Source organism: Rana temporaria, chromosome 2 (genome assembly GCF_905171775.1).
Source record: "Rana temporaria chromosome 2, aRanTem1.1, whole genome shotgun sequence".
In the NCBI taxonomy this organism is placed as follows: domain Eukaryota; kingdom Metazoa; phylum Chordata; class Amphibia; order Anura; family Ranidae; genus Rana; species Rana temporaria.
Genome location: NC_053490.1, coordinates 269,220,284 through 269,243,888, shown reverse-complemented (window position 1 = coordinate 269,243,888; position 23,605 = coordinate 269,220,284). Strand labels below are relative to the sequence as shown.

General features: G+C 41.4%; 1 protein-coding gene across 1 annotated transcript in view; it reads left to right on the top strand.

Annotated features, from left to right (window-relative positions):
• Positions 1-23,605, top strand: part of LOC120926758 — a 127,273-nt gene that overhangs the window by 54,526 nt on the left and 49,142 nt on the right. Inside the window, exon 5 of the mRNA XM_040336934.1 lies at positions 21,734-21,791. Within this exon, the coding sequence (XP_040192868.1) occupies positions 21,734-21,791 (58 nt within the window). The remainder of the gene's footprint in view (positions 1-21,733; positions 21,792-23,605) is intronic.

The window sequence follows — 23,605 nt, the reverse complement described above, 5'->3', positions numbered from 1 at the left end:
TCCCCAGTCGGTACGCAAAAGGGTTCTAACCCCACTCTATCCAAGGCAAAAAGAGTAGAAGAAAGAAAGTCACCGCTCCAGGTGGGTCTACTATACGGTCACACACTGATACAGGATTCCAAGGGTGCTGGCGGTGCACTAGGCGAGCATAAAAGATAGATGAAGGATGGATGGCCGCACTCCAAAAACCATACAGGTTGTCTTTTATTAAATGAACAGCAAATACATCACCAAATCACAGCAACAGAAACAGGGGAACAGCCGACGTTTCGCACAAAATCAGTGCTTATTCATGGCCATGAATAAGCACTGATTTTGTGCGAAACGTCGGCTGTTCCCCTGTTCTTGTTGTTGTGATCTGGTGATGTATCCGCTGTTCATTTAATAAAAGACAACCTGTACGGTTTTTGGAGTGCATCCATCCATCCTTCATCTATCTTTTATGCTCGCAAAAAGAAAAGTACTGTAATTAAATAGTTACATAGTAGGTTAGATTAAAAAAAGACACAAGTCCATCAAGTCCAACCTATGTGTTTGATTATATGTCAGTATTACAATGTATATCCCTGTATGTTGTGGTCGTTTAGGTGCTTATCTAATAGTTTCTTGAAACTATCGATGCTCCCCGCTGAGACCACCAGCTGTGGAAGGGAATTCCACATCCTTGCCGCTCTTATGCCGCGTACACACGACCATTTTTCATGACGTGAAAAATGCAATTTTTTTTAAATGTCATTAAAAACGATCGTGTGTGGGCTCCAGAGCATTTTTCATGACGTGAAAAATTGGCATTAAAAATTTAGAACATGCTCTATTCTTTCGCGTTGTTTTTCACGTTGTGAAAAACGGTCGTGTGTAGGCCTTAACGACGTGAAAATCCGTGCATGCAGATGGAAGCGATCGTTCTGGTAAAACAAGCGTTTGTAATGGAGATAGCACATTCGTCACGCTACAGACGCAACAGACTGAAAAGCACAAAGACTGAAAAGCGCTAATCGTCTCTCACCAAAATGTTACTAACACAAAATCAGCCCCAAGGGTGGCGCCATCCGAGCGGTACTTCCGCCTTTTTAGTGCCGTTGTACGTGTTGTATGTCACCGTGCTTTGCTCGAGCAGTTTTTATTCACAATCGTGTGTAGGCAAGGCAGGTTTGACAAGAATCAGGTCGAAAAAAAACATTGTTTTTTCTAGACCATTAAAAGTGTATACGGCATTACAGTAACAAACCCTCTACTTAGTTTAAGGTTAAACCTCTTTTCTTCTAATTTTAATGAGTGGCCACATGTCTTGTTAAACTCCCTTCCGCAAAAAAGTTTTATCCCTATTGTGGGGTCACCAGTATTGTATTTTGTAAATTGAAATCATATCCCATCTCGAGTGTCTCTTCTCCAGAGAGAAAAAGTTCAGTGCTTGGAAACTTTCCTTATAACTAATATCCTCCAGATCCTTTATTAGCTTTGTTGCCCTTTGTATTCACTCCATTTCCATTTCCAGTATATCCTTCCTGAGGGCTGGTGTCCAGAACTCAACAGCATACTCTGGGTGCAGCCGGACCAGAGTCTTGTAGAGCAGGAGAATTATCGTTTTATTTCTGGAGTTAATCAACTTTTTAATGCGTGCCAATCTTCTGTTTGCTTTGTTAGCAGTATCTTGGCATTGCATGTTATCGCTGAGCCTATCATCTACTAGGACCCCCAGGTCCTTTTCCACCCTTGATTCCTCCAGAGGTTCTCCCCCCAGTGTATAGATTGCATTGATATTTTTGCCACTCAAATGCATTATTTTCCATTTTTCTACATTAAACCTCATTTGCCATGTAGTTGCCCACCCCATTAATTTGTTCAGATCTTTTTGCAAGGTTTCCACATCCTGCGCAAATACAGAGATTGTATCATTCGCAAGTACAGAGATTGAACTGAGTTCTCCCCATTTATCACCACCCTCTGATTTCACCCTTGTAGCCAGTAGTACAGTAAATGTTTATGGGGAACTGTGTCAAATGTTTTTGCAAAATCCAGATACACCACATCTATGGGCCTTTATTTATCTAGATGGCAACTCACCTCCTCATAGAAGGTTAATAGATTGGTTTGGCAAGAACGATTCTTCATGAATCCATTCTGATTACTGCTAATGTTACCGTTCTCATTACTAAAATCTTGTATATAGCCCTTTACCATCCCATCCAAGAGCTTACATTCTATTGATGTTAGGCTAACTGGTCTGTAATTTTTAAATATTGCTGCTACATTGGCTTTTCTCCAATCAGCTGGTACCATTCCGAACAGTAGACTGTCAGTAAAAATTAGGAACAATGGTCTGGCAATTACTTAACTGAGTTCCCTAAGTACCCTCAGGTGCAAGCCATCTGGTCCCGGTGATTTATTAATGTTAAGTTTCCCAAGTCTAATTTTAATTCTGTCCTCTGTAACCATGGAGGTGCTTCCTGTGATGTGTCATGGGGATAAACACTGCAGTTTTGGTTACTGAAGCGCCCCGATTCCCTTGTGAAGACTGAGGAGAAGAATAAATTCAATACGTTCACCATCTCCCCATCCTTTGAAACCAGATGTCCTTCCTCATTCTTTATGGGGCCAATATGGTCTGTCCTCCCTTTTTTACTGTTTACATACTTAAAGAATTTCTTGGGATTTTTTTTGCTCTCCTCCGCTATGTGTCATTCGTGTTCTTTCTTAGCCGCCCTAATTACACCCTTACATTTCTTGTTGCATTCTTTATAAAGTCTTAATGTTTATGATGATCCCTCAACCTTGTATTTTTTGAAGGCCTTCTCCTTTGCTCTTATATGCATTTTTACATTGGAGTTAAGCCATCCAGTACTTTTGTTCGCTCTTTTAACTTTATAACCCAATGGTATGAATTGGCTAATGCCCTAATTTAATATGCTCTTAAAGAAAACCCATCTCTCCTCTGTGTTCTTTGTTCTTAAGATTTTATCCCAATTTATGCCTTCTAGCAAGGTTCGTAGTTTAGGGAAGTTGGCTCTTTTGAAATTCAGTGTCTTTGTATTCCCCTTATGTTTCCTATTTGTGTGATTTATACTGAAGCCAATTGACCTGTAATCGCTGTTTCCTAAATTTCCCCGTATTTCCACATCTGTGATCAGGGCTGTATTGTTGGTAATCAGTAGATCCAGTAACGCTTTATTTCTAGTTGGTGCATCTACCATTTGACCCATGAAATTGTCCTGCAAGACATTTAGGAACTGGCGAGCCTTAGATAAATGCGTGGTTCCCTCTGCCCAGTCTATGTTTGAATAGTCATTTACAGACTAGTAAATAACAGTTTTAACTCTTTTTGCTAACTTGGAAAAAATGTAACACTGCACTTGTGGAAAAACAATATCCCCCTGGATGCCGTCTCCCTGGATGCCACTAAAAATATTATCTGCACTCTGCGAAATAGCACAGCGCCTAACGATATTATCCCCACCAAACTGCTGAAGGAATGTGCCGATATTTTGGCACCACCCATCAAGCAGCTGATTAACCAGTCATTCAGGGAAGGCATAGTGCCCTCCCTGTTGAAACCAGGGATAATCAAACCCATCTTAAAGAAACCCACCCTTGACTCCAAAGACCCTGAACATCGTCGTCCCATAACAGGCCTGAATGTTTTCTCCAAGGTAATGGAGAAAGTGGTGGTACAACAGCTGCAACAGCATTTAGACACCCATAATTTGCTCGATCCTTATCAATCGGGTTTCCGTCCAGGGTACGGGATGGAAACAGCATTGCTCAAAATATAGGATGATGCTCTTGAGGCTGCAGACGAAGGAGAACTTTGTCTTCTAGTACTGTTGGACCTTAGCGCAGCTTTTGATACGGTTGACCACAAACTATTGCTTATTCGGCTAGCTGAAGTAGCCAAGATCGCGGAATGTGACTTACCCTGGTTCTCCTCCTTTTTGGAAAACCGATCACAAGTAGTGAAACTGGGACCATTCACTTCTGAAAAACGCACAGTGTCATGCGGAGTCCCTTAAGGATCACCTCTATCGCCGGTGCTGTTTAATATCTATCTTCGCCCTCTTTTTGAAATTATCAGCAGCCAAAAGCTGCTCTACCATTCCTATGTGGATGACACACAATTGTATTTTCGTATCTGCAACAAAAAGGATCACCATCTCAATCTAGAGAAATGTCTCTCTTTGATAGAGAACTGGATGACAAAGAGTTATCTTAAACTCAACGGCTCAAAAACAGAACTTCTCCTGTTTCACGCCAATCGGAAGAATCAACTGGCAACAACCTGGACACCGCCGCCCATTCTAGGAAAAATCATCACCCCCAGCACCAAAGTCAAAAGTCTCAGGGTCTTCTTTGACACCCACATGACAATGGATTCACAAATAGGGTCCGTAGTCAGTGGATCACACCATCTGCTACGCTTATTACGCAGACTAATCCCATTTATTCCTAAAGAAGACATAGCAGTCCTGGTGGGAACAATTGTTAACTCCAGGCTGGACTATGCAAATGCCCTCTATCTCGGACTCCCAAAGTACCAAATCACGCGCCTGCAGGTCGTTCAGAACATGGCCGCGCGTCTGGTGACTGGGAAAAAACCATGGGAATCAATCTCCCCTGGCTACCAGTGAAAGACAGAATCACTTTCAAAGCACTCTGTCTAATGCATAAATGTATTTGGGGAAATGCCCCCCAATACCTATGCGACAAAATAAAAGCCTACAACCCCAATCGCGCTCTGCGATCCTCCAACCAAAATTTACTCCAAATCCTCAAAACCAGATACAAGTCCAAAGGAAAAAGAAGATTTGCTGTCCAAGGCCCTCGACTTTGGAACACTTTGCCAACCTCCATTCGTTTGGAGGAGAACCACTTGGCCTTTAGGAGAAAGTTTAAAACTCACCTCTTCTGAGCTCAAGGGAGAAGTGCTCAAACAAGCTCCCAGAGGCAATTCAGTTTGCATGTGTAGCGCTATATACATTTTTCACTCACTCACTCAAAAGCAAAGACAGCAGCTTGCACAATATTGGACACACAGTAAAAAACTAATATAACAAGAGACATGTGCAGCGCTAATCCAAAACTGTCTCAATTATTTCAGATGACCCCAAAAAATGATATAAGCATAACAAGTGACATCAATTAATACCAGTGATCATAGAATTATGCTCCTTCCACACGGGGGAAATTCACCAGGAGTCCGTTTGCTCAGGAGGGGATCTGTCTGCTGATCCCCACTGATCGGACGCTTGGCTGGTCTGTGTCCACTCCACTTATACAGAGTGGACACAGACATAATCTTCTTTCCTCTATGGGCAATCAGACAGGGATTTAAAAGGACATAGTGTCCCTAAACAATACACAGCTGGCCACAAAAAAGATCCAACTGGGACTCTGCTTTTGGGTATAGATAAATACACTCCAAATTGAATGGGAAGTTCTATCCAGAGAAGGTTCTCCAAGTTAGAAACTAGATGAATCTATGAGCTGTGGGTTTTCTCCCCACATGGTCTAAATATTGAGATATTGGGATGTCAAATTCTTTATTAACATTACCTTTTTTTTTACTTTCCCATTCCTGACGGACTACCATTTACCCTTGATCTAATTTGTATCTAATTATTTTTGCTCCTCCTACTCTTTTTTTTGTTATATACTTGATATAATTTTTTATTAACATTTTATTTATCTTTCTTTCTTGACAGAGTGCATGTAATCAACACAGGGCCAATGAGCACCATCCAGATAGAGGGTCAGGGGTTTTGCAGTCTCATAGGATAGTCAGAAATTTCCTCCTGCAAGTTTTTAACCAGTGCTTGGCTGGACACTGATAGAAGTCACAAGACTGCTCTAACTGCTGATGAGAAAGGGCATTTCGCAGTTTATATCTACTAAAATAAATGCATTTCCATGTTCTGTGTACTGTGAGAGACCAGATCTATTGAATGCAGGGGCCTTGTTTTAGTAACACTTTAATCACAAAGTTACACTATTGGAGCATCTAGTTTATCCTTTTTTCAAATACATATCTGTTTGGATGGGATTGGTTATCAATAAGGTGGATGCAAGCTGTGGATTTTTATATCATCAGGTGCCTTCTGACCACTCGAATACAGGGGGTCATGGCTTATTCACTGTGGTAATGTGGACTGAGAAGGAAAAGCGCCATTGGATCTTGCTGCTTTTATAACAGTCTTTTGGACTTTTGAATATTGTATGGACTTATGTGCCATGAAAATTATTGAATTTATGGTTTATTCTGTGATCACCGATCTTAATTGTCCACTTGTCATGTTTATGTCATTTTTTGGGTCACTTGTAGTAATTGAGGCAATTTTCGATTAGGGCTACACCTTACTCTTGTTATTTTAACTGTTTTTGCTAAGTGTACTGTACAAGCTCTTGGCAAACAGGGGAAGAAATGTTTTTTAGCAGATATACTCAATGATTCTTTCAATTGGCATAAGCAGGAAATACAAAAATAGAGTAGTAGGGTGAAAACAGAGTAGCATAGTAGGCTATACAGTATTTGCATGCACCTGGCTACATAAGATAACTTTAGTTTAGTTTTACAAATCCACTTTTGCATTTAAAAAAATACCAAAAAATAAATAAAAATTGATATTTTAAAAAGTACATGTGACATTTAAAAAAAATAGAGTTTGTGTGTGACCATTATTAACATATCAAACATGAGCAGGTCTGAAATAGGTAAAAAGTTGAGCTCTCAAAGTGCAATAGTTGCTTCTCTTCTTCTGCAATAAGTGCATTGCTAGTCAGCATAATATAGTTATGGTGGTGGCACAAAGAATATTTTCTCTCAGTGCCAAACACTGAACAAGCTGCCTGTTGCTTCCCTATTTCAAGGAATTTGATTTTATTGTCAGCGGGTCACATTGAAAGATTTCAACAGCTCACCATTTAAAAACAATATTCTTAGACACTCCACTTCTACTAACCCCCTTTAAAATAATATGTAGCAATGGCACACACTCTCCAGGTAAAATCATATATACACCTTTCTATAATCTCCAACTCTTTTTCAGCTCTTCCCAATATTCACCACAAAGCGGAGGAAGAACTGTAAATAAATGTGGTTGGCTACCTCTAAGTTCTATATCAAAATATCTGACTATGAAATTAATTATTATATAATGCACTGTTAGTTTTTTGTACTAACCCACATAGCCTGAGTATTGTCTGGGCACACTCCCCACTTTAACAGGGGCTGTCCCAAAACTGGCACCTAATGCCACATCTAGTGGAGCTATCCTGTAAGCAAAAATTCTGGCATTCTGTATACCATATCATCTTCACATTATCTGGCTGTTCCCTTGGGGGCCCCTTTTTCACCACTTGACCACTGGGCACTTAAACCCCCTTCCTAACCAGACGAATTTTCAGCTTTCGGTGCTCTCACATTTTGAATAACAATTACTCGGTCATGCAACACTTTACCCATATGACATTTTTGTCCTTTTTTTCCCACAAATAGAGCTTTATTTTGGTGGTATTTAATCCCCGCTGGTTCATTTTTTATTTTTTGCGCTATAAAAGAAAAAAGACTGAAAATTCGGTAAAAAAATAATAATTTTTCTTCGTTTTTGTTATAAGATTTATCAAATTTGTGTTTTTCTTCATAAATTTTGGCCAAAATTTATACTGCTACATATCTTTGGTAAAAAAATAACCCAAATTGGTGTATATTATTTGGTCTTTGTGAAAGTTATAGAGTCCACAAGCTATGGTGCTAATCTCTGAAAATTGATTACACCTGAAGTACTGTTGGCCTCTCTCATTTCTGAGACCCTAACATGCCAGGAAAGTACAAATACCCCCCAAATGACCCCTTTTTGGAAAGTAGACATTCCAAAGTATTTAGAAAGGGGCATGGTAAGTTTTTTGAAGTTGTCATTTTTTCCCACAATTTCTTGCAAAATCAAGATTTTTTTCTTCCCACTCCCCCCCCCCCCCCCACAGAATTGTCATATTAGCAGGTTATTTCTCACACACAGCATATGCATACCACAAATTACACCCCAAAACACATTCTGCTATTCCTCCTGAGTATGGTGATACCACATGTGTGAGACTTTTACACAACGTGGCCACATAGAGAGGCCCAACATGCAGGGAGCACCTTCAGGTGTTCTGGAGCATAAATTTTACATCTAATTTCGGAAAGTAAACACCCCCAACGTATAATCTATGAGGCATAATGAGTCTTTTAAAACACGTCATTTTTTTTCTACAAATGTTTTAAAAAGTGGAAAGAAAATGAAAACGCATTTTTTTAACACAAAGTTGTCCATTTATACAATATTCCTAACACATAGCATGTACATACCAAAAATGACACCCCAAAATAGATTCTCCTACTCCTCCTTAGTATGGCTATACCACATGTGGGAGACTTTTCAACAGCCTGACCACATACAGAGAGGAGAAATATGTCTGCTCCAGGTGGGAACCTAGGTGATGATCCGCTCCACAGAGATCTCAGGTGCAGACAATGCAATCAGCAAGCAGGAATAGCAAAGATGTATTTCTGGACAGCCATAGTCTTGAACAATAGTTGCCTTTATTAAAAATTTGGACAGCACTACATACGGCTCGGTATGGCTAAGTATGGCTGGGTACGGCTCGGTATGGCTGAGTACGGCTCGGTACAACTGGGTATGGCTGAGTATGGCTGGGGATGGCTGAGTATGGCTGGGTACAGCTGAGTATGGCTGGGTACAGCTGAGTATGGCTGGGTACAGCTGAGTATGGCTGGGTACAGCTGAGTATGGGTGGGTACAGCTGAGTATGGCTGGGTACAGCTGAGTATGGGTGGGTACAGCTGAGTATGGGTGGGTACAGCTGAGTATGGCTGGGGGTGGGTGGGATGGCTGAGCATGGATGGATGTATATGAGTATTGCTGAGTAGGATGGCTGAGCATGGATGGGTGGATAAGTATGACAGAGGGATGGCTGAGCATAGATGAATGAGTATGAATGGCAGGATGGATGAGCGTGGATGACGGGATGGATGAACGTGGATGGCGGGATGGCTGAGTCTGGATAAGCGGGATGGCTGAGCGTGGATGGCGGGATGGCTGAGTGTGGATGGCTCCCCCCCCCCCGTCAGAACACAATAGAACAGCAGAGGAGATCGCTGTACTAACATTGGATTGTTAGTACAGGGGCTCCGACCTGAGCTGTTAGTTTTTGTCATTCAACCCAGTGGGTGGTGTGTACTAGGGTCTAGTGTACAACACCTGGTAGTCTTGGCTTTTTACAGTCCTGATTACTTCTAACTCACAACTTGTGTCAACCCATAGCAACCATTTTTCTATTGAAGTCAGATTGCAATCAATACATGGCATTTTTTTTCTTTTTTTATTCTGTTTATTGTTAATAATTAGAATAAGGATCCTTCCTATATCTGGTAAAAATATATATATTTATAAAAAAAAAACATATAGAGAGATCATCCAGAGACCGCAGTGCCTTTGACAATTTTTTTTATTTTTTTAGAATTGCCAATTTGGTGTTGTCTCTAGTAGTCTAATATACTACATCCCCGTTTTGCCCCGAATTCTGAAAAGCTGAGCAAGAAAGAGCCCTTCATCCCACAGTGTAGACAAAAGGTTTGTTTTTGCAGTCCAGGTGGGAATTGTTGGTTAACCTTTAGGCTATTCTGTTTTTATGTTCACAACATTACACCTAAATTGTGACCCATGAGAGACTATTTAATCTTCACCCATTGTTCCTTTGCTTTCCCGAATATCCAGTCTAACATTCTGGCTAATAGAATGTATTCTACAAAGAATGTATCTTTTGCATGTGAAAAGCTGATTGTGTTTTTCTAAAAACAATGGAAGTGTGTAGCAAAGATGTGTATTTCCCAAAAGTGGTTCTGCTGCCATTGTAGCCTGATGTTAAAGAGGACCTTCATTCGCCAATCCTTACTCTATAAACCTGCATACCTAACTAGGGAGGAAATAAACAACCATATTTATCTATATCTTTGTGACTTGCTCTTTATACTTACCCATTTTTGTCCTACTTCTGTGCTGCCTGGGTCTCTGTTCCTGTGACTCCATTCTTGAAATGTACAATGATTTTGGGTATGCACCAAATGAAGTACATGATATCATGCGCTTCTTCTCATGTATGTACCATGTGACATTACTGACATCTGTTGGAGGAAAATCCCTTCCCTGAGATCTTGGGGTGTAAGCTTTTTTCCCCCAGAAAATAAACATAATTTCACATGGCACATGCACGAGATAAAGTGCATGACATCATGTGCTTCATCCTACGCATGCCCAGTATGACAATAATGGCAGATCTCACATGTTCAGTAAGGATTTCCTTGATGGCAATGGTGATATTCTGTGCGACCAAGGATATATCACCACTTCCTTCAGGGAAACCAGGAAGTGCAAGATAAAAAAGGTATGTAAAGCAGGAAAACATGTTAGAAATGTTAGGTCAGCATCATCATAGGTCACAGCAGCATGCTAATGAAAAATTTAGAGAAAGGGGGGAAGGTCCACTTTAATAGGTAGATTCAGTAAGAGTTAGGCCGACTTATCAGTAGATAAGCCGACCTAACTCAGAATCTACGCCGACTTATGTTTAAGCGTATGCTCAAACAGAGATACGCTTGCGCCGTCCTATCTTAGATTGCAATATTTTGGATGGCCGCTAGGTGGCGCTTCCATTGCGGTCGGCGTAGAATATGTAAATGAGGAGATACGCCGATTCACGAACGTACGCCCGGCCGACGCAGTACTTTTACGCCATTTACGTAAGAGATAGGACGCGTAAAGTTAGAGCTAGGCCCTATTGGAATAGTAATGTCAAGTATGGCCGCCGTTCCCGCGTCGAAATTTTAATTTTTTACGTCGTTTGCGTAAGTCGTCCGTGAATCGGGATTTACGTTGTTTACGTCCACGTCAAAATCAATAGGCCCGTGCGGCGTACTTAGCCGCAATGCACACTGGGAAATGTAGGCGCCCGGCGCATGCGCAGTAGAAAAAAACTTAAAAAACGTGAGGTCAAGCGTCATTAACATAAAACACGCCTCCCTCAAACACATTTGAATTAGGCGCCCTTACGCCCGCCGATTTAGGCTACGCCGACGTAACTTAGCAGGCAAGTACATTGTGAATCATGTACTTGCCTCGCTAACTTATGGCGGCGTAGCTTAAATTCCTTAAGCTACGCCGCCGCAAAGTTACGCCAACGTACCTGAATCTACCTATAAGTGTCTATTGACTAGACATGTGCACTACCAAAAAGTTAGTTTTGTTTCCTTTTCGTTTCATTGTTTTTTTATTTTTTTATTTATCGGATCATTCATTATGATCGGCATTCGTTACTTTGGATGCATTCATATTCATTCCCTTCCATTCGTTTAGATATGGCATTCGTTACTTTGGATGCATTCATATTCATTCCCTTCCATTCGTTTAGATATGGCATTCGTTACTTTGTATAATTAATAACTTTGGATGCATTTGTATTCATTCCGTTTAGATACTGTATTTGTTACTTTGGATAATTAATAACTTTGGATGCATTTGTATTCATTTCATTCAATTCGTTTAGATACAGCCTTTGTTACTTTGGATAATTTGTAACATCGGATGCATTTGTATTCATTCCATTTGTTTAGATGCGGCCTTTGTTACTTTGGATCATTCGTAACTTTGGATGCATTTGTATTAGTTACGTTCCATTCGTTTAGATACAGCATTTGTTAGTTCGGGGCTCGGACCCTTCCTAATTCATCTCTCACTCTGTGTCACAAGAAACTCACAAATCCAACAAAACAGTGCCACTGGCCCACCACACCCTGTCTGGACCCTGGATGGAATGCAGTCGGACACAAAAAAAAAAAGAGGGAATAAGGGACAAGCTCATTGGTCACGGATAAAACACTAACACTGCCCATCTGAAAATAGAATGAATCCAAATATATCCAAAAGAAATATGAATACAACTGCATTCATCAACTATTTATTTATATTATTATTATACTATTATATTATACTATTATATATTATACTATTCAGCGATAACGAATAGTCGAAAATAACGAAAATACGACAAACGAAATTATCCGAATGTAATTGATTTGTTGAATTGTAATTGAATCTTTTTTCGTTCTTTCACATTTTTGTATTTTCGTTCTCTCGAATTTTCATTCTTTCGGATTTTCGTTTTTTCGGATTTTCGCTCTGACAATTTGTTTTCCTACGCATTCGTCAAAAGAGTCTTTTGTTTATTCGGATGCTCCCGAATGAACGAATATGTTGAATTGTATCCAAAAGCCAATTCGTTACTAAACTAATTGCACATGTCTACTATTCACACAATTATTTGTGTATTTTAAGCATGAAATCAGGTTCTTGCTGGCAGAGCTGGCAGAAGATTCTGCAGAAAATATACAATACTTGCATTCAGATGTGTTTAGATGCATACAGCATTTAGATGTGTTTAGATGCATACATCATTTAGATGTATTTAGATGCATACAGCATTTAGATGTGTTTAGATGCATACAGCATTTAGATGTGTTTAGATGCATACAGCATTTAGATGTGTACAATTAATTTATTCAACTTAATGGCTACATACTGTATTTACGCATGTACACATTAAGGCTCATTTATGTGCATTCACTCGAAATCTGCAGATTTGTGCAGCTCTGGATGCAAAGATGTCCTACCTTTTTCTGCCCAACACACATTTTCACAGGTAGGTGCATCTGTGTGTATTTGCTTATTGATTGCTATAGTACTGCATTTAGATGTGCATAAAATTATGAGCAGTGTGCATTCACACTGCATTTTTTCTGCCCTTGTGAATGAGCCCTAAAGTTTCTAAAATAAAGCCACAAAGAGTGGTTGTAAGGAACTAAATGATTATGTAGCAGAGTGATGTTAAATGACTTCTTCTATAGCATGGTATTATAAAAGACTAAAGTTCTGCCTGTGTACATGCACTTGCTGTGTTATGTCTGGCTCATGTTCAGGCTTTGCACAACTCATTAAGCAAAGGAAATAAATGCAGAGCTACTGTGCCAAATAAAGTCTGATCTGCAGACTTGCAGAATTAAACATAAACCACCTTTGTACTATTAAACAACTGCTTTAGTCTCAAGGGAATAATGTTTTCAGTTGGCCATAGGACTCTGTATTAACTCTTTTTTCATTTTAGGTTCCATTGCATGTAAAATTATAATTACTTGCTCTTTCACCTGCACAAATGCATGACAGAGAATACCAGACAGCCTAATATTTTTATTTGCTAAAGGCCCTTTGTAAAAAATAAACTTAGAGTATGTCAGAGCAAAATATTTTTTTTTATATATATTTTTGGATATGCAATTATAGCAGAAAGAAAAAAAAATGTTTTGATCAAAATTGTAGCTCTTTTTTGTTTATGGTTCATAAACGCAGAGGTGATCAAATACCACCGAAAGAAAACTCTATATGTGGGGAAAAAAGGACGTCAATTTTGTTTGGGTACAGCGTCCCACGACCGCACAATTGTCAGTTAAAGCGAAGCAGTGTTGTATCGCAAAAAATGCTCTGGTCATTAAAGCAGAGTTCCCCCCCCCTCCCTCCGGTGTCACATTTGGCACCTTTCAGGGGAGGGGGGTACAGATACCTGTATAATACAGGTAATTGCACCCACTTCCGGGGAGAGACTCCCAAAGGAGTCACTCCACTAACCGCCCCCCCCCCCGCTGCCTTCTGGGAAATACACTGGTCCCAGGAGACAGCGTGGACCACTGGGAACGTGCCGCGCTACTCGCGCATGCGCAGTAGGGAACTGGGCAGTGAAGCCGCAAGGCTTCACTTTCTGATTCCCACACCAAGGATGGCGGTGGGGGCAGCAGAGAGACGAGCGAATGCTCGTCTTCTGCTGCCGACATCGCGGGCGCGCTGGACAGGTAAGTGTCCATTTATTAAAAGTCAGCAGCTGCAGTATATGTAGCTGCTGGCTTTTAATATATATTTTTTCGCGGGCCCTCCACTTTAAGGGGGTAAAACCTTCCGGGGCTGAAGTGGTTAAATACTTATTCATGTGGCAGAAATGCACTGAGCTCCTAAGTCCTGTTTTGGGCTGACGACACATTTTGTGCATTGTTGTAGACTCAGTGGTGTCAGCCCTGTCCAGTTTTCCCTTGCTAAACTCTATTACTTCCTTGTATCATATTCTCTACAACATTAGTCTGTAATTCCAAGATAATGCCTAGGAACTCTATATGGTCTCTTTGGGGCTAATTTACAAAAGCCAAATGGGCTGTTCACTTTTCAAGGTAATTTTCCATTAGCTTAGTGAATGAAGTGAATCTCTGTTGACTTCCATTATTTACGGCCTTCTTTAAAGCGGAGTTCCGCCCAAAAATGGAACTTCCGCTTTTCGGAACCCTCCCCCCTCCGCTGTCACATTTGGCACCTTTCAGGTATTTGCTCGCACTTAGAGGCATAGATCGCCGCAGTATCTGTGGCAATCTACGCCATATCTGGCCTGTTCCTCTGGCCTCTCCACTTTCTTCTGGGAGACACACAGGTCCTAGAAGACAGCAGGGACCAGTGAGATAGCACAGCGCGACTCGCACATCTGCTGTAGGGAACCAGGAAGTGAAGCCGCAAGGCTTCACTTTTTGATTCCCTTACCGAAGATGGCGGCGCCTTCATCCGAGAGCTGAGGGACGGATCGGCTTCAGGTGCTGACATTGCAGGTGCCCTAATATTAAAAGTCAGCAGCTGTAGTATTTGCAGCTGCTGACTATTATTTTTTTGGGGGCGGAACTCTGCTTTAACATGGGGCAAAAGGGGCAGCTTCCCAGTGCCCAGCCATCATTGTGGGGCCCAAGGCAGCTTTCATGTGAGCCCCTTGTCATGGAGTCCCGGTCCGGTGGCAGCGGGGTGCAGAGCACTGGAGCTAAATCCGCCAATCCAGTGCTGACAGCAGCATCTTTGTAGTGCGGGCAGGATGGTATGCCCAAACCCCACATATAATCTTCACACAACCAGTGTGTGGCCTCGGGGGAAGGCGAACAGCATGAAGCTGGCTAGGACTGAGAGCCCGGGAGGGAGAAGACCTCCACCGCCACTCTGACTTGAGAAGCAGTGGGCGCTTCCCAGAGCCTGCACTCCTTCTACAACTTCCTCTCTGCTCCCAGCTGTGACATCAACAGGAAGATAGACTGACTGAGGGCTCAAAGGGCAAGGACGGATGGGAGGTAGGTACATCACATACACCTACCCACAGACTGGGGCTGGGACAGGGGGGCACAGGAGGGACTACAGTCAGGGATAGGGGGTCTCTCTCCCACCCCACCTCTCTCCCACCCCCCTCTCTCACAACCCCCTCTCTCTCCCACCCCACCTCTCTCTCCCACCCCACCTCTCTCTCCCACCCCACCTCTCTCACCCCCTCTCTCTCCCTCACCTGATTTTTTCTCCCACCCCCTCTCTCTCCCCCTCCCTCTCCCCCTCTCTCTCTCACCGCCTCTCCCACCCTGCATAACCCAACTCTCTCTCTCACCCCCTCTCTCTCTCCCCCTTTTTCTCTCCCACCCCTCTCTCATGCTCCCTTACCCCCTCTCTCTCCCACCACTCCCTTTCTCTCACACCCCTCTTATTGATCCCCCTCTCTTTCTCACTTTTTCTCTCACCCCACTTCACCCCCTCTCACCCCTACCCCCTTTTTTCTGTCTCTTATCCCCTCTCTTTTACATCCACCTCTTTCTCTCACCCCCCTACTCCTCTCTTTCTCACCCTCTCTCACGCCCTCTCTCTCACCCCCCTCACCTACCCTCTCTCCCACCCCCTCTCTCTCTCATCCACGTCTCTATCACTCCCTTCTCTCTCACTACCTCTTTCTCTCACCCCTCCTCTTCCACCTCCTCTCTCCCACACCCCTCTCATCCCCTCTCTCTCACCCCCTCTCTTGTCCTCTCATCTCTCTCACCCCCTCCCTTGCCCCCTCTCTCTCACCACCCTCTCTCTCATCCCCTGCACTACTTTCTTCTCTCTCTCTTTCTCACTTCCCCTCTCTCCAATAATGTGCATCCCATCATGTGCAAACAAAAATATATATATTTTTTTTTTCAAAGTCAAGTTTCACTACATTCACTAAGCATAAAGAACATTCCTTTGCAGAGTGAACCAGTGTTGTAGCCATCAAAGATATTGATTGATCAAGCTGCAAAACTTTCTGGTGTTCCTGTTGCTCCACCATCCTTGCTGTAAGTTCTTGCTTGTGTGTCACACATTGATTTCCACAATAATAAAAAAGATGGCCACAAGTGTTTGATTCAGTATTTAATTGGGGGAGAAAGAGGTTTGTGGTTAACCTTTTTGTGGCAATTAATAAAAGCAAATTTTGCAAAATTTGAACAGTTTGAATCTCAGCCGGTTCAGCAGAAACCGGACAAGGTTCGAACCATGTATGGGCAGGCTGAATGTACCTAATGTACCTACAATTGATCAACTTGGGTACATCTAGACTGTCAGATTTTATATGCAATTATTGCTAGCAGCTGTTAAAGCCGCTAGAAATAATCACTGTGTTCTCCCAGCGGGGACAGCTCAATGGCGAACACAGTGGCTCCAATAAAGGGATTCCCCCATTAACACTGACTGTTCAGAAAAGAAAATCGCTCCGTCTATGGCTGGCCTAAGTCAAAATATGGGTTACTATGTAATTAGATTTCTAAAACCAACATGTTTGTACTATCTGGTTCTTAAAGTAATCCTGCCAGAAAATTCAAAGCAAAGTGAACATGTAACATAAAAGCAGAGGTTACCTTCAGGGAAAACTTCATGCCAAAACAATCAATAGATCCAGAGATATATACAAGCTCAACTTCTATACAAACAGACAAGATTTGTCTACAGCTTTAGCTGCAGCCATATGTTTTTATCATATTCTCAGTTTGCATTTGCCAGGATTTTGACAGGTTTAATTTAATATACATATTTACTCTACAGAAAAAGAGATTTGGAAATCTTTAATGTAATGTAAGTGTTTCCCATTATGGATTTGTTTTCAGGTAGTAGAATGAAAACTTGAATGTTACAAAGCTAGGATAATCTTCACAAGTACAAACATATTTGTAGGGTCTGTACCTGCAATGTCCTATTTAGTAATGACTCCCTTACTCATGTTATTAACCGCTTAAGCCCCGGACCATTTTGGTGGTCAAAGACCAGGCCAATTTTTGCGATTCGGCACTGCGTGGCTTTAACTGACAATTGCGCGGTCGATGCGACGTGGCTCCCAAACAAAATTGACGTCCTTTTTTCCCACAAACAGAGCTTTGTTTTGGTGGTATTTGATCACCTCTACGATTTTTATTTTTTGCGCTATAAACAAAAAAAGAAAAATTTTTAAAAAAATTCAATATTTTTTACTTTTTGCTATAATAAATATCCCCCAAAAGAATATAATTTTTTTTTTCCCACAGTTTAGGCAATACGTATTCTTCTACATATTTTTGGTAAAAAACATTGCAATAAGCGTTTATTGATTGGTTTGCGCAAAAGTTATAGTGTCTACAAAATAGGGGGACTGTTTTATGGCATTTTTATTATTATTTTTTTTTTTCACTAGTTATGGCGGCGATCAGCGATTTTTATCGGGACTGCGACATTATGGCGGACACATCGGACACTTTTGACACCATTTAGGGACCATTGTCATTTTTACAGCGATCAGTACTATAAAAATGCAGTAAAAACACTGGCAGTGAAGGGGTTAACCACTAAGTGGCGCTGCAGGGGTTGAGTATTCCCTAGGAAGTGATTATTACTGTTAGGGGGCGTGGCTACATGTGACATGTCACTGATGACCATTTCCGATCATGGGGAACGGTCATCAGTGACAGTGTCACTAGGCAGAATAGGGGAATGCCTTGTTTACAAAGGCATTCCCCTGTTCTGCCCTTGCCGACCGCAATCGCGGGACTCCCTGGAACATCGTGTTCCTGGGACCCGCGGCCGCACTCGCGAGGCACGCGGCGGGCATGCTCGTGCCTGCTGGGCAGCAGATTTAAAGGGACGTACCTGTACGCCAATCTGCCTGCCCGTGCCATTCTGTTGACGTACATAGTCGTGCGGCGGGCGGCAAGTGGTTAAGGCAGGGCGATAAGACAGGCTTTATATGCCCTTCATAAACAGATTATTCTGTAGGCTGTTTTTTTTAAATTCTATATTTTTCATAGAGTTCACATTACAATTCCAAATAGTCTTACATGGTCTTAATATAACATTTCTATTACATTCCATTGGTTGTATACATTCTATTACTTCCTGAGTTACTACTTAGCTTAATGTGAACTCCTCTTTTCCTTTTCCCTATATTCCCCCCCACCCTCTCTCTGTACTACCCATCCCCCCCTCCTAATAAAAAGGCCCTTTCTCTTCAGCGCCTCGCTCCTCCTCTTTTCCCGGCCGAACAGCCAGATCCCTTACCCTTCTACTCTTTTCTCCTCCTTGTACGCCATGTACGGGGCCCATGTCTTTCGGTACCTCCCATCTTGATCCTTCATCACCAAAGTGAGATTCTCCATTTGATGAATACAGTAGGCTATATTTTATGCAGACATTAAAGCAGTGGCGACTGGTGCTCAAAATTTTTGGGGGGGCGCAAACGAAAAAAAAAAAATTGCAGCCTCACTGTGCCCATCACATGCAGCCACTGTGCCATCAAATGCAGCCACTGTGCCATGCCACCAAATGCAGCCACTGTGCCATCAATTGTCACCACTGTGCCATGCCATCAAACAGCAACTGTGCCATCAATTGTCACCACTGTGCCATGCCATCAAACGCAGCCACTGTGCCATCAATTGTCACCACTGTGCCATGCCATCAAACGCAGCCACTGTGCCATCAATTGTCACCACTGTGCCATGCCATCAAACGCAACCACTGTGCCATCAATTGTCACCACTGTGCCATGCCATCAAACGCAGCCACTGTGCCATCAATTGTCACCACTGTGCCATGCCATCAAACGCAACCACTGTGCCATCAATTGTCACCACTGTGCCATGCCATCAAACGCAGCCACTGTGCCATCAATTGTCACCACTGTGCCATGCAACACAGCAACTGTGCCATCAATTGTCACCACTGTGCCATGCCATCAAACGCAGTCACTGTGCCATCAATTGTCACCACTGTGCCATGCCATCAAACGCAGCCACTGTGCCCTTTAATTGTCACCACTGTGCCCCATGATGCCACTGTGCCCATTGTCACCACTGTGCCCCATGATGCCACTGTGCCCATTGTCACCACTGTGCCCCATGATGCCACTGTGCCCATTGTCACCTCTGTGCCCTTTGTCACCACTGTGCCCCATGATGCCACTGTGCCAATTGTCACCTCTGTGCCCTTTGTCACCACTGTGCCCCATGATGTCACTGTGCCCCTTTCCCTGTAAAAAGCACTTACCTCAGGATTCCATGTGCTCCCTCGATGTCTTCTGCCGCTGTGGTGAAGCTTCAGCCAATCAGGTTCCTGATAACCAGAATCCGGGAACCTGATTGGCTGAAACGGCCGTTTGTCTTATACAATGAGCGCAGATTGCCTGCGCTCAGAGTATAGACAGCTGAGAGCCGGAGAAAAGCCTATCAGAGCCGCTGGCTTTGATAGGCAGTTCCCCTCAGCCAACCAGCTGCCGCTATTCGGGTAACCGGCGTCCCGCATCCGGTTATCTGAATAGACCAGGCATGGCTGGCAACCAATAATAACATACATTTGTGCATTTATGCACGAATGTGTGTTATTTGTTTGCGAGAGGGGGTGGCGCTGCAGCGCCCTCTATAGACGGCCGCCAGAACTGCGGCTAAAATGTCAAAATGACATTTTAGCCGAATAAAAGTTCTTAAAGGGCCCGTTTTTTTTTTTTTTTTTTGTGACTGTGGGAGGGGGGGGGCGGCGCCCGTGCGTCCCTATGGACGGGCCGCCACTGCATTAAAGTTTGATTCCAGAGACCATGATTAACAACAACTGAGAAGTTACAAGGTCCTTATCTACATAGTATTCTTCATATTTATTGTTAGTTATCAATCAAAAAAATCAAAATTCTACGGTATGTGCTTCTGGAAATATAGCTGTTACTGTGCTTCTAGTCTCTACTGATACCCTTGGCGCAACTTAGATTGACAATTGTGCTGCTGTCTAGTCTCCTCCCCTCTGCTTACACCATCACAGCTGCAGGGTGCATTTACTGATTTATGGTGACATTATATAGCTACTTGCTGACTCTGTAGATCTGTGATCACTGAAGGAAGTCCTTCATCCTCGATTTGTAGCTGTGAGATGTCATGATTGAATTCTAAGAGGTGCAAAGGAAGCTAATGTTAAATAAACCATGTCCTTTAGGGGCATTACATTTTATCATGCTCACCATTAATGTGGCACCATGGCATATTGTTTTGTACATTTTTGCCCCATGGAAATCAATCTCTACCATGAAACGACTAGTTGGTTGTGTTATTCCCCCAGGCCAAAAGTTCTCAGTTGTATGATGTTCCCTCCTCCAGCTCTGTTGCATACTGTACAGTAGTACAGGAAAATCAGACTATACAGATCACATAAACACTGCTTTAAAGCAGAAATACTGTACTTTAGCATTTTTTTCTGTAGCATGGCCAGATTGTGCAAAAGGTACATAGACATAGATTCATTAAAGGAATAGAGCATGGGCACTTTGACAAGCGAATTTTCACTTTGCAACGGATTTTCCACTTAGCTCAGTGAAAATGGGAACCTGTGCTGACTTCAATCATTCAATCATGTGCAGGCAAAAATGCATTTTTTTTACATTTTCCTTGTGGGGTTGGATATCCTTTGCAAAGTAAATTTGGGGAAAATCAGTGCAACTGCACTTGCAAAGTGCACAGTCGGTTTGCCTTGATAAATCAATCCCAGAAAAAACATAGAATTGTGATGGAACGAAAAGACCAAGTTGTTCATCTAGTCTGTCCCTTTTTTCGTTTCTATTTTTTATTTTACTTTTTTTGTCTGAGACCATGCACCATTTTTGTTGCCCATATCTGGATTTGTTCAAAATCTCTTTGTAAGTCAAGTCTCCGGAATTGGTATTCTAAATGAGGTCTAACTCAAGATCTATATAGGGTAATCAGGACCTCCTGTTGATGATACCTTTAATGATGCAAAGGGATGTTATCCTCTTGTCAGGTATTTGTGTCAAACACTGTGGTACCATAATCCTGAAAGCTGTTTGTAAATCAAGTTGAAGGGATTACATTTCCAAGGATCATTTTAGGATTTAAAGAGGTTCTTCAAATCATACAACTTGCGTATGGTCACAAAAAAATAGTTCAACTGGACAGAACGTGGAGATATTGTAATACACTAAATAATGTTAATTGCTAAATGTTAACACTATTTGTATAGATTTGTTTTTTTTTGTAAATGCATTCTTTTCCATAATCCTATTGGTTGTTGATGCCACAAGTAAGTTTATTGTATAAATTTGCCAATCCTTGCTTAGTCTGTACATTAATGCGTATTCATTTAAAACCTATTTCTCCCCTCGCAAACTGTTGATTGTGTACAAATTGTGAAAATGATCAGTTAAAGTATATAAACTAATAATTTAACACTTGTCTTGCTTAAGTAATGATATTTGGATATTGAAATACAAAAATACAACCTGTTACTACATCACGCTTCTTCTGCTTTTCTTTCAGTGGTTATGTCAATAGTGGTATTCACAGTGCTCCTCTGTTTGAAGGATTTCTGAATGCTGTAAGTTTTTATTATATGTTTTTTATATTTTATATTTATATTATTATTTTGTTATATTATACTTTTTCAAAAAACAAAAAGGCAATCACCATTATGGTTATTAAAGAATCTAAATATTTTTTATATAAGTTCGCAGTTTGCAAAATAAAAATGTATATTATATTACAGTATATTATTTGTCTGTCCAAGGATGACCCTTGGAATTAGAAGTGATAACTAACCTGAAGTCTGACAGTTTCTTCTCCAAAAATGTACTTTACTTTGATATCAATTACTTCTCTGTGAGCATAAAACAGTATTACCTAGCAATGCTTTGTCATAAAAAGAATGTAAATAATTAAAGGGCTCTACGCGTAATACTGTAGTAGTTACTTAGGGCTGGAAGACCACATGTGTTATCAGTACAGGTTCAGGCAGCAGACAGGGCAGTAGCTGTCAAACATCAAAGGACCTTTTACCTCTGGCTCTAGCCATTACTTTTGCTTTTCTTATAATATGTTTTTCAAATAAAAAAAATCTTCTGGTACATTTATAAAGACCTGGAATGTGATTTAAAAATGTGGTCATATGACATGTACAATCATGTGCCCAAGCTCTTTTTGCAATGGAGTAATGCTGTAAATTGTTATTAATTTAGTTAAAAACTTTATCCTCAAAGAAAAAAAAAATGATTCTGTATTTGCTTAAAAAATGTTAGCTGGATTTAGGTTTTCATTTGTTAGGTACTAACATGAAGTCCATTTAAATCTACAAGTCCATCTGATACTATACTCTCTAGTCAATGCCGCTGTCCATGGGTATCTTCCTTAATCCTCCATAGATAGAGGAGTCATCCTAAAGCTGGGTATACACAGTTCCTTTTTTGTTCAACCAATTGGTTGAACGGGAAAAAAAACTGACATCCCCACATCCATACATTCCCCTGGCCCACTATTGTATTCTGACAGCGGGTGCTCCTGTCAAAAGACTGCAACCATTGTATTCAATCGTTGATCGAGTGCTGGTTTTCCAGCAGGACTGTTTGCCAGCTTCTGTGGAACAGACAGGGGTACACACCGAGAAAGTTTCAGCCGGTTCCTGCTGAAACTACTGATTTTCGGTATGTGTATGCTGAGCCTAGGACAGGTTGAATCACCAGGTGAAAATAGGGGAAGAATACCTAAAAGCAAAACATTAAATCAGCCACCACATCTAAAAATTGGTAAATTGCAATATATATGGGGTTTATATACATTTTATTCTACACAGGAATCTTATGCCACATACACACGGTTCATCCGATGAAAACGGACCGATGGATTTTTTCATCAGATATCCGATGAAGCTGACTTTCATCAGTCTTGCCTACACACCATCAGTTAAAAATCAGTTTGTGTCAGAACGCGGTGACGTAAAACACTACGGCGTGCTGAGAAAAATGCGTCGACTTAATTCTGAGCATGGGTGGATTTTTAACCGATGGACTTGCCCACAGACGATCGTTTTTTCTATCGTTTTTTTAACCATCAGATAATTTTAAAACAGGTCCTAAGTTTTTTCAATGATGGGGAAAAAAACGATGGGGCCCACACACGATCGGTTCGTTCGATGAAAATGGTCCATCGGAGCATTAGCCTTAGAGAAGATACATATAATAACTGAAAATAATAACTAGCAAATACCCATATTAACATTTTTAAATCAAATGAAATGTAATTGTTATATTTTTTCTTTCAGAATAACGTAGCTTGATAAATTATTAATCATTTTTTTCAATTGATGAAATATTTAAATAAAAATGTTCTAATTATAACATTTTAAATAATTTATATGGG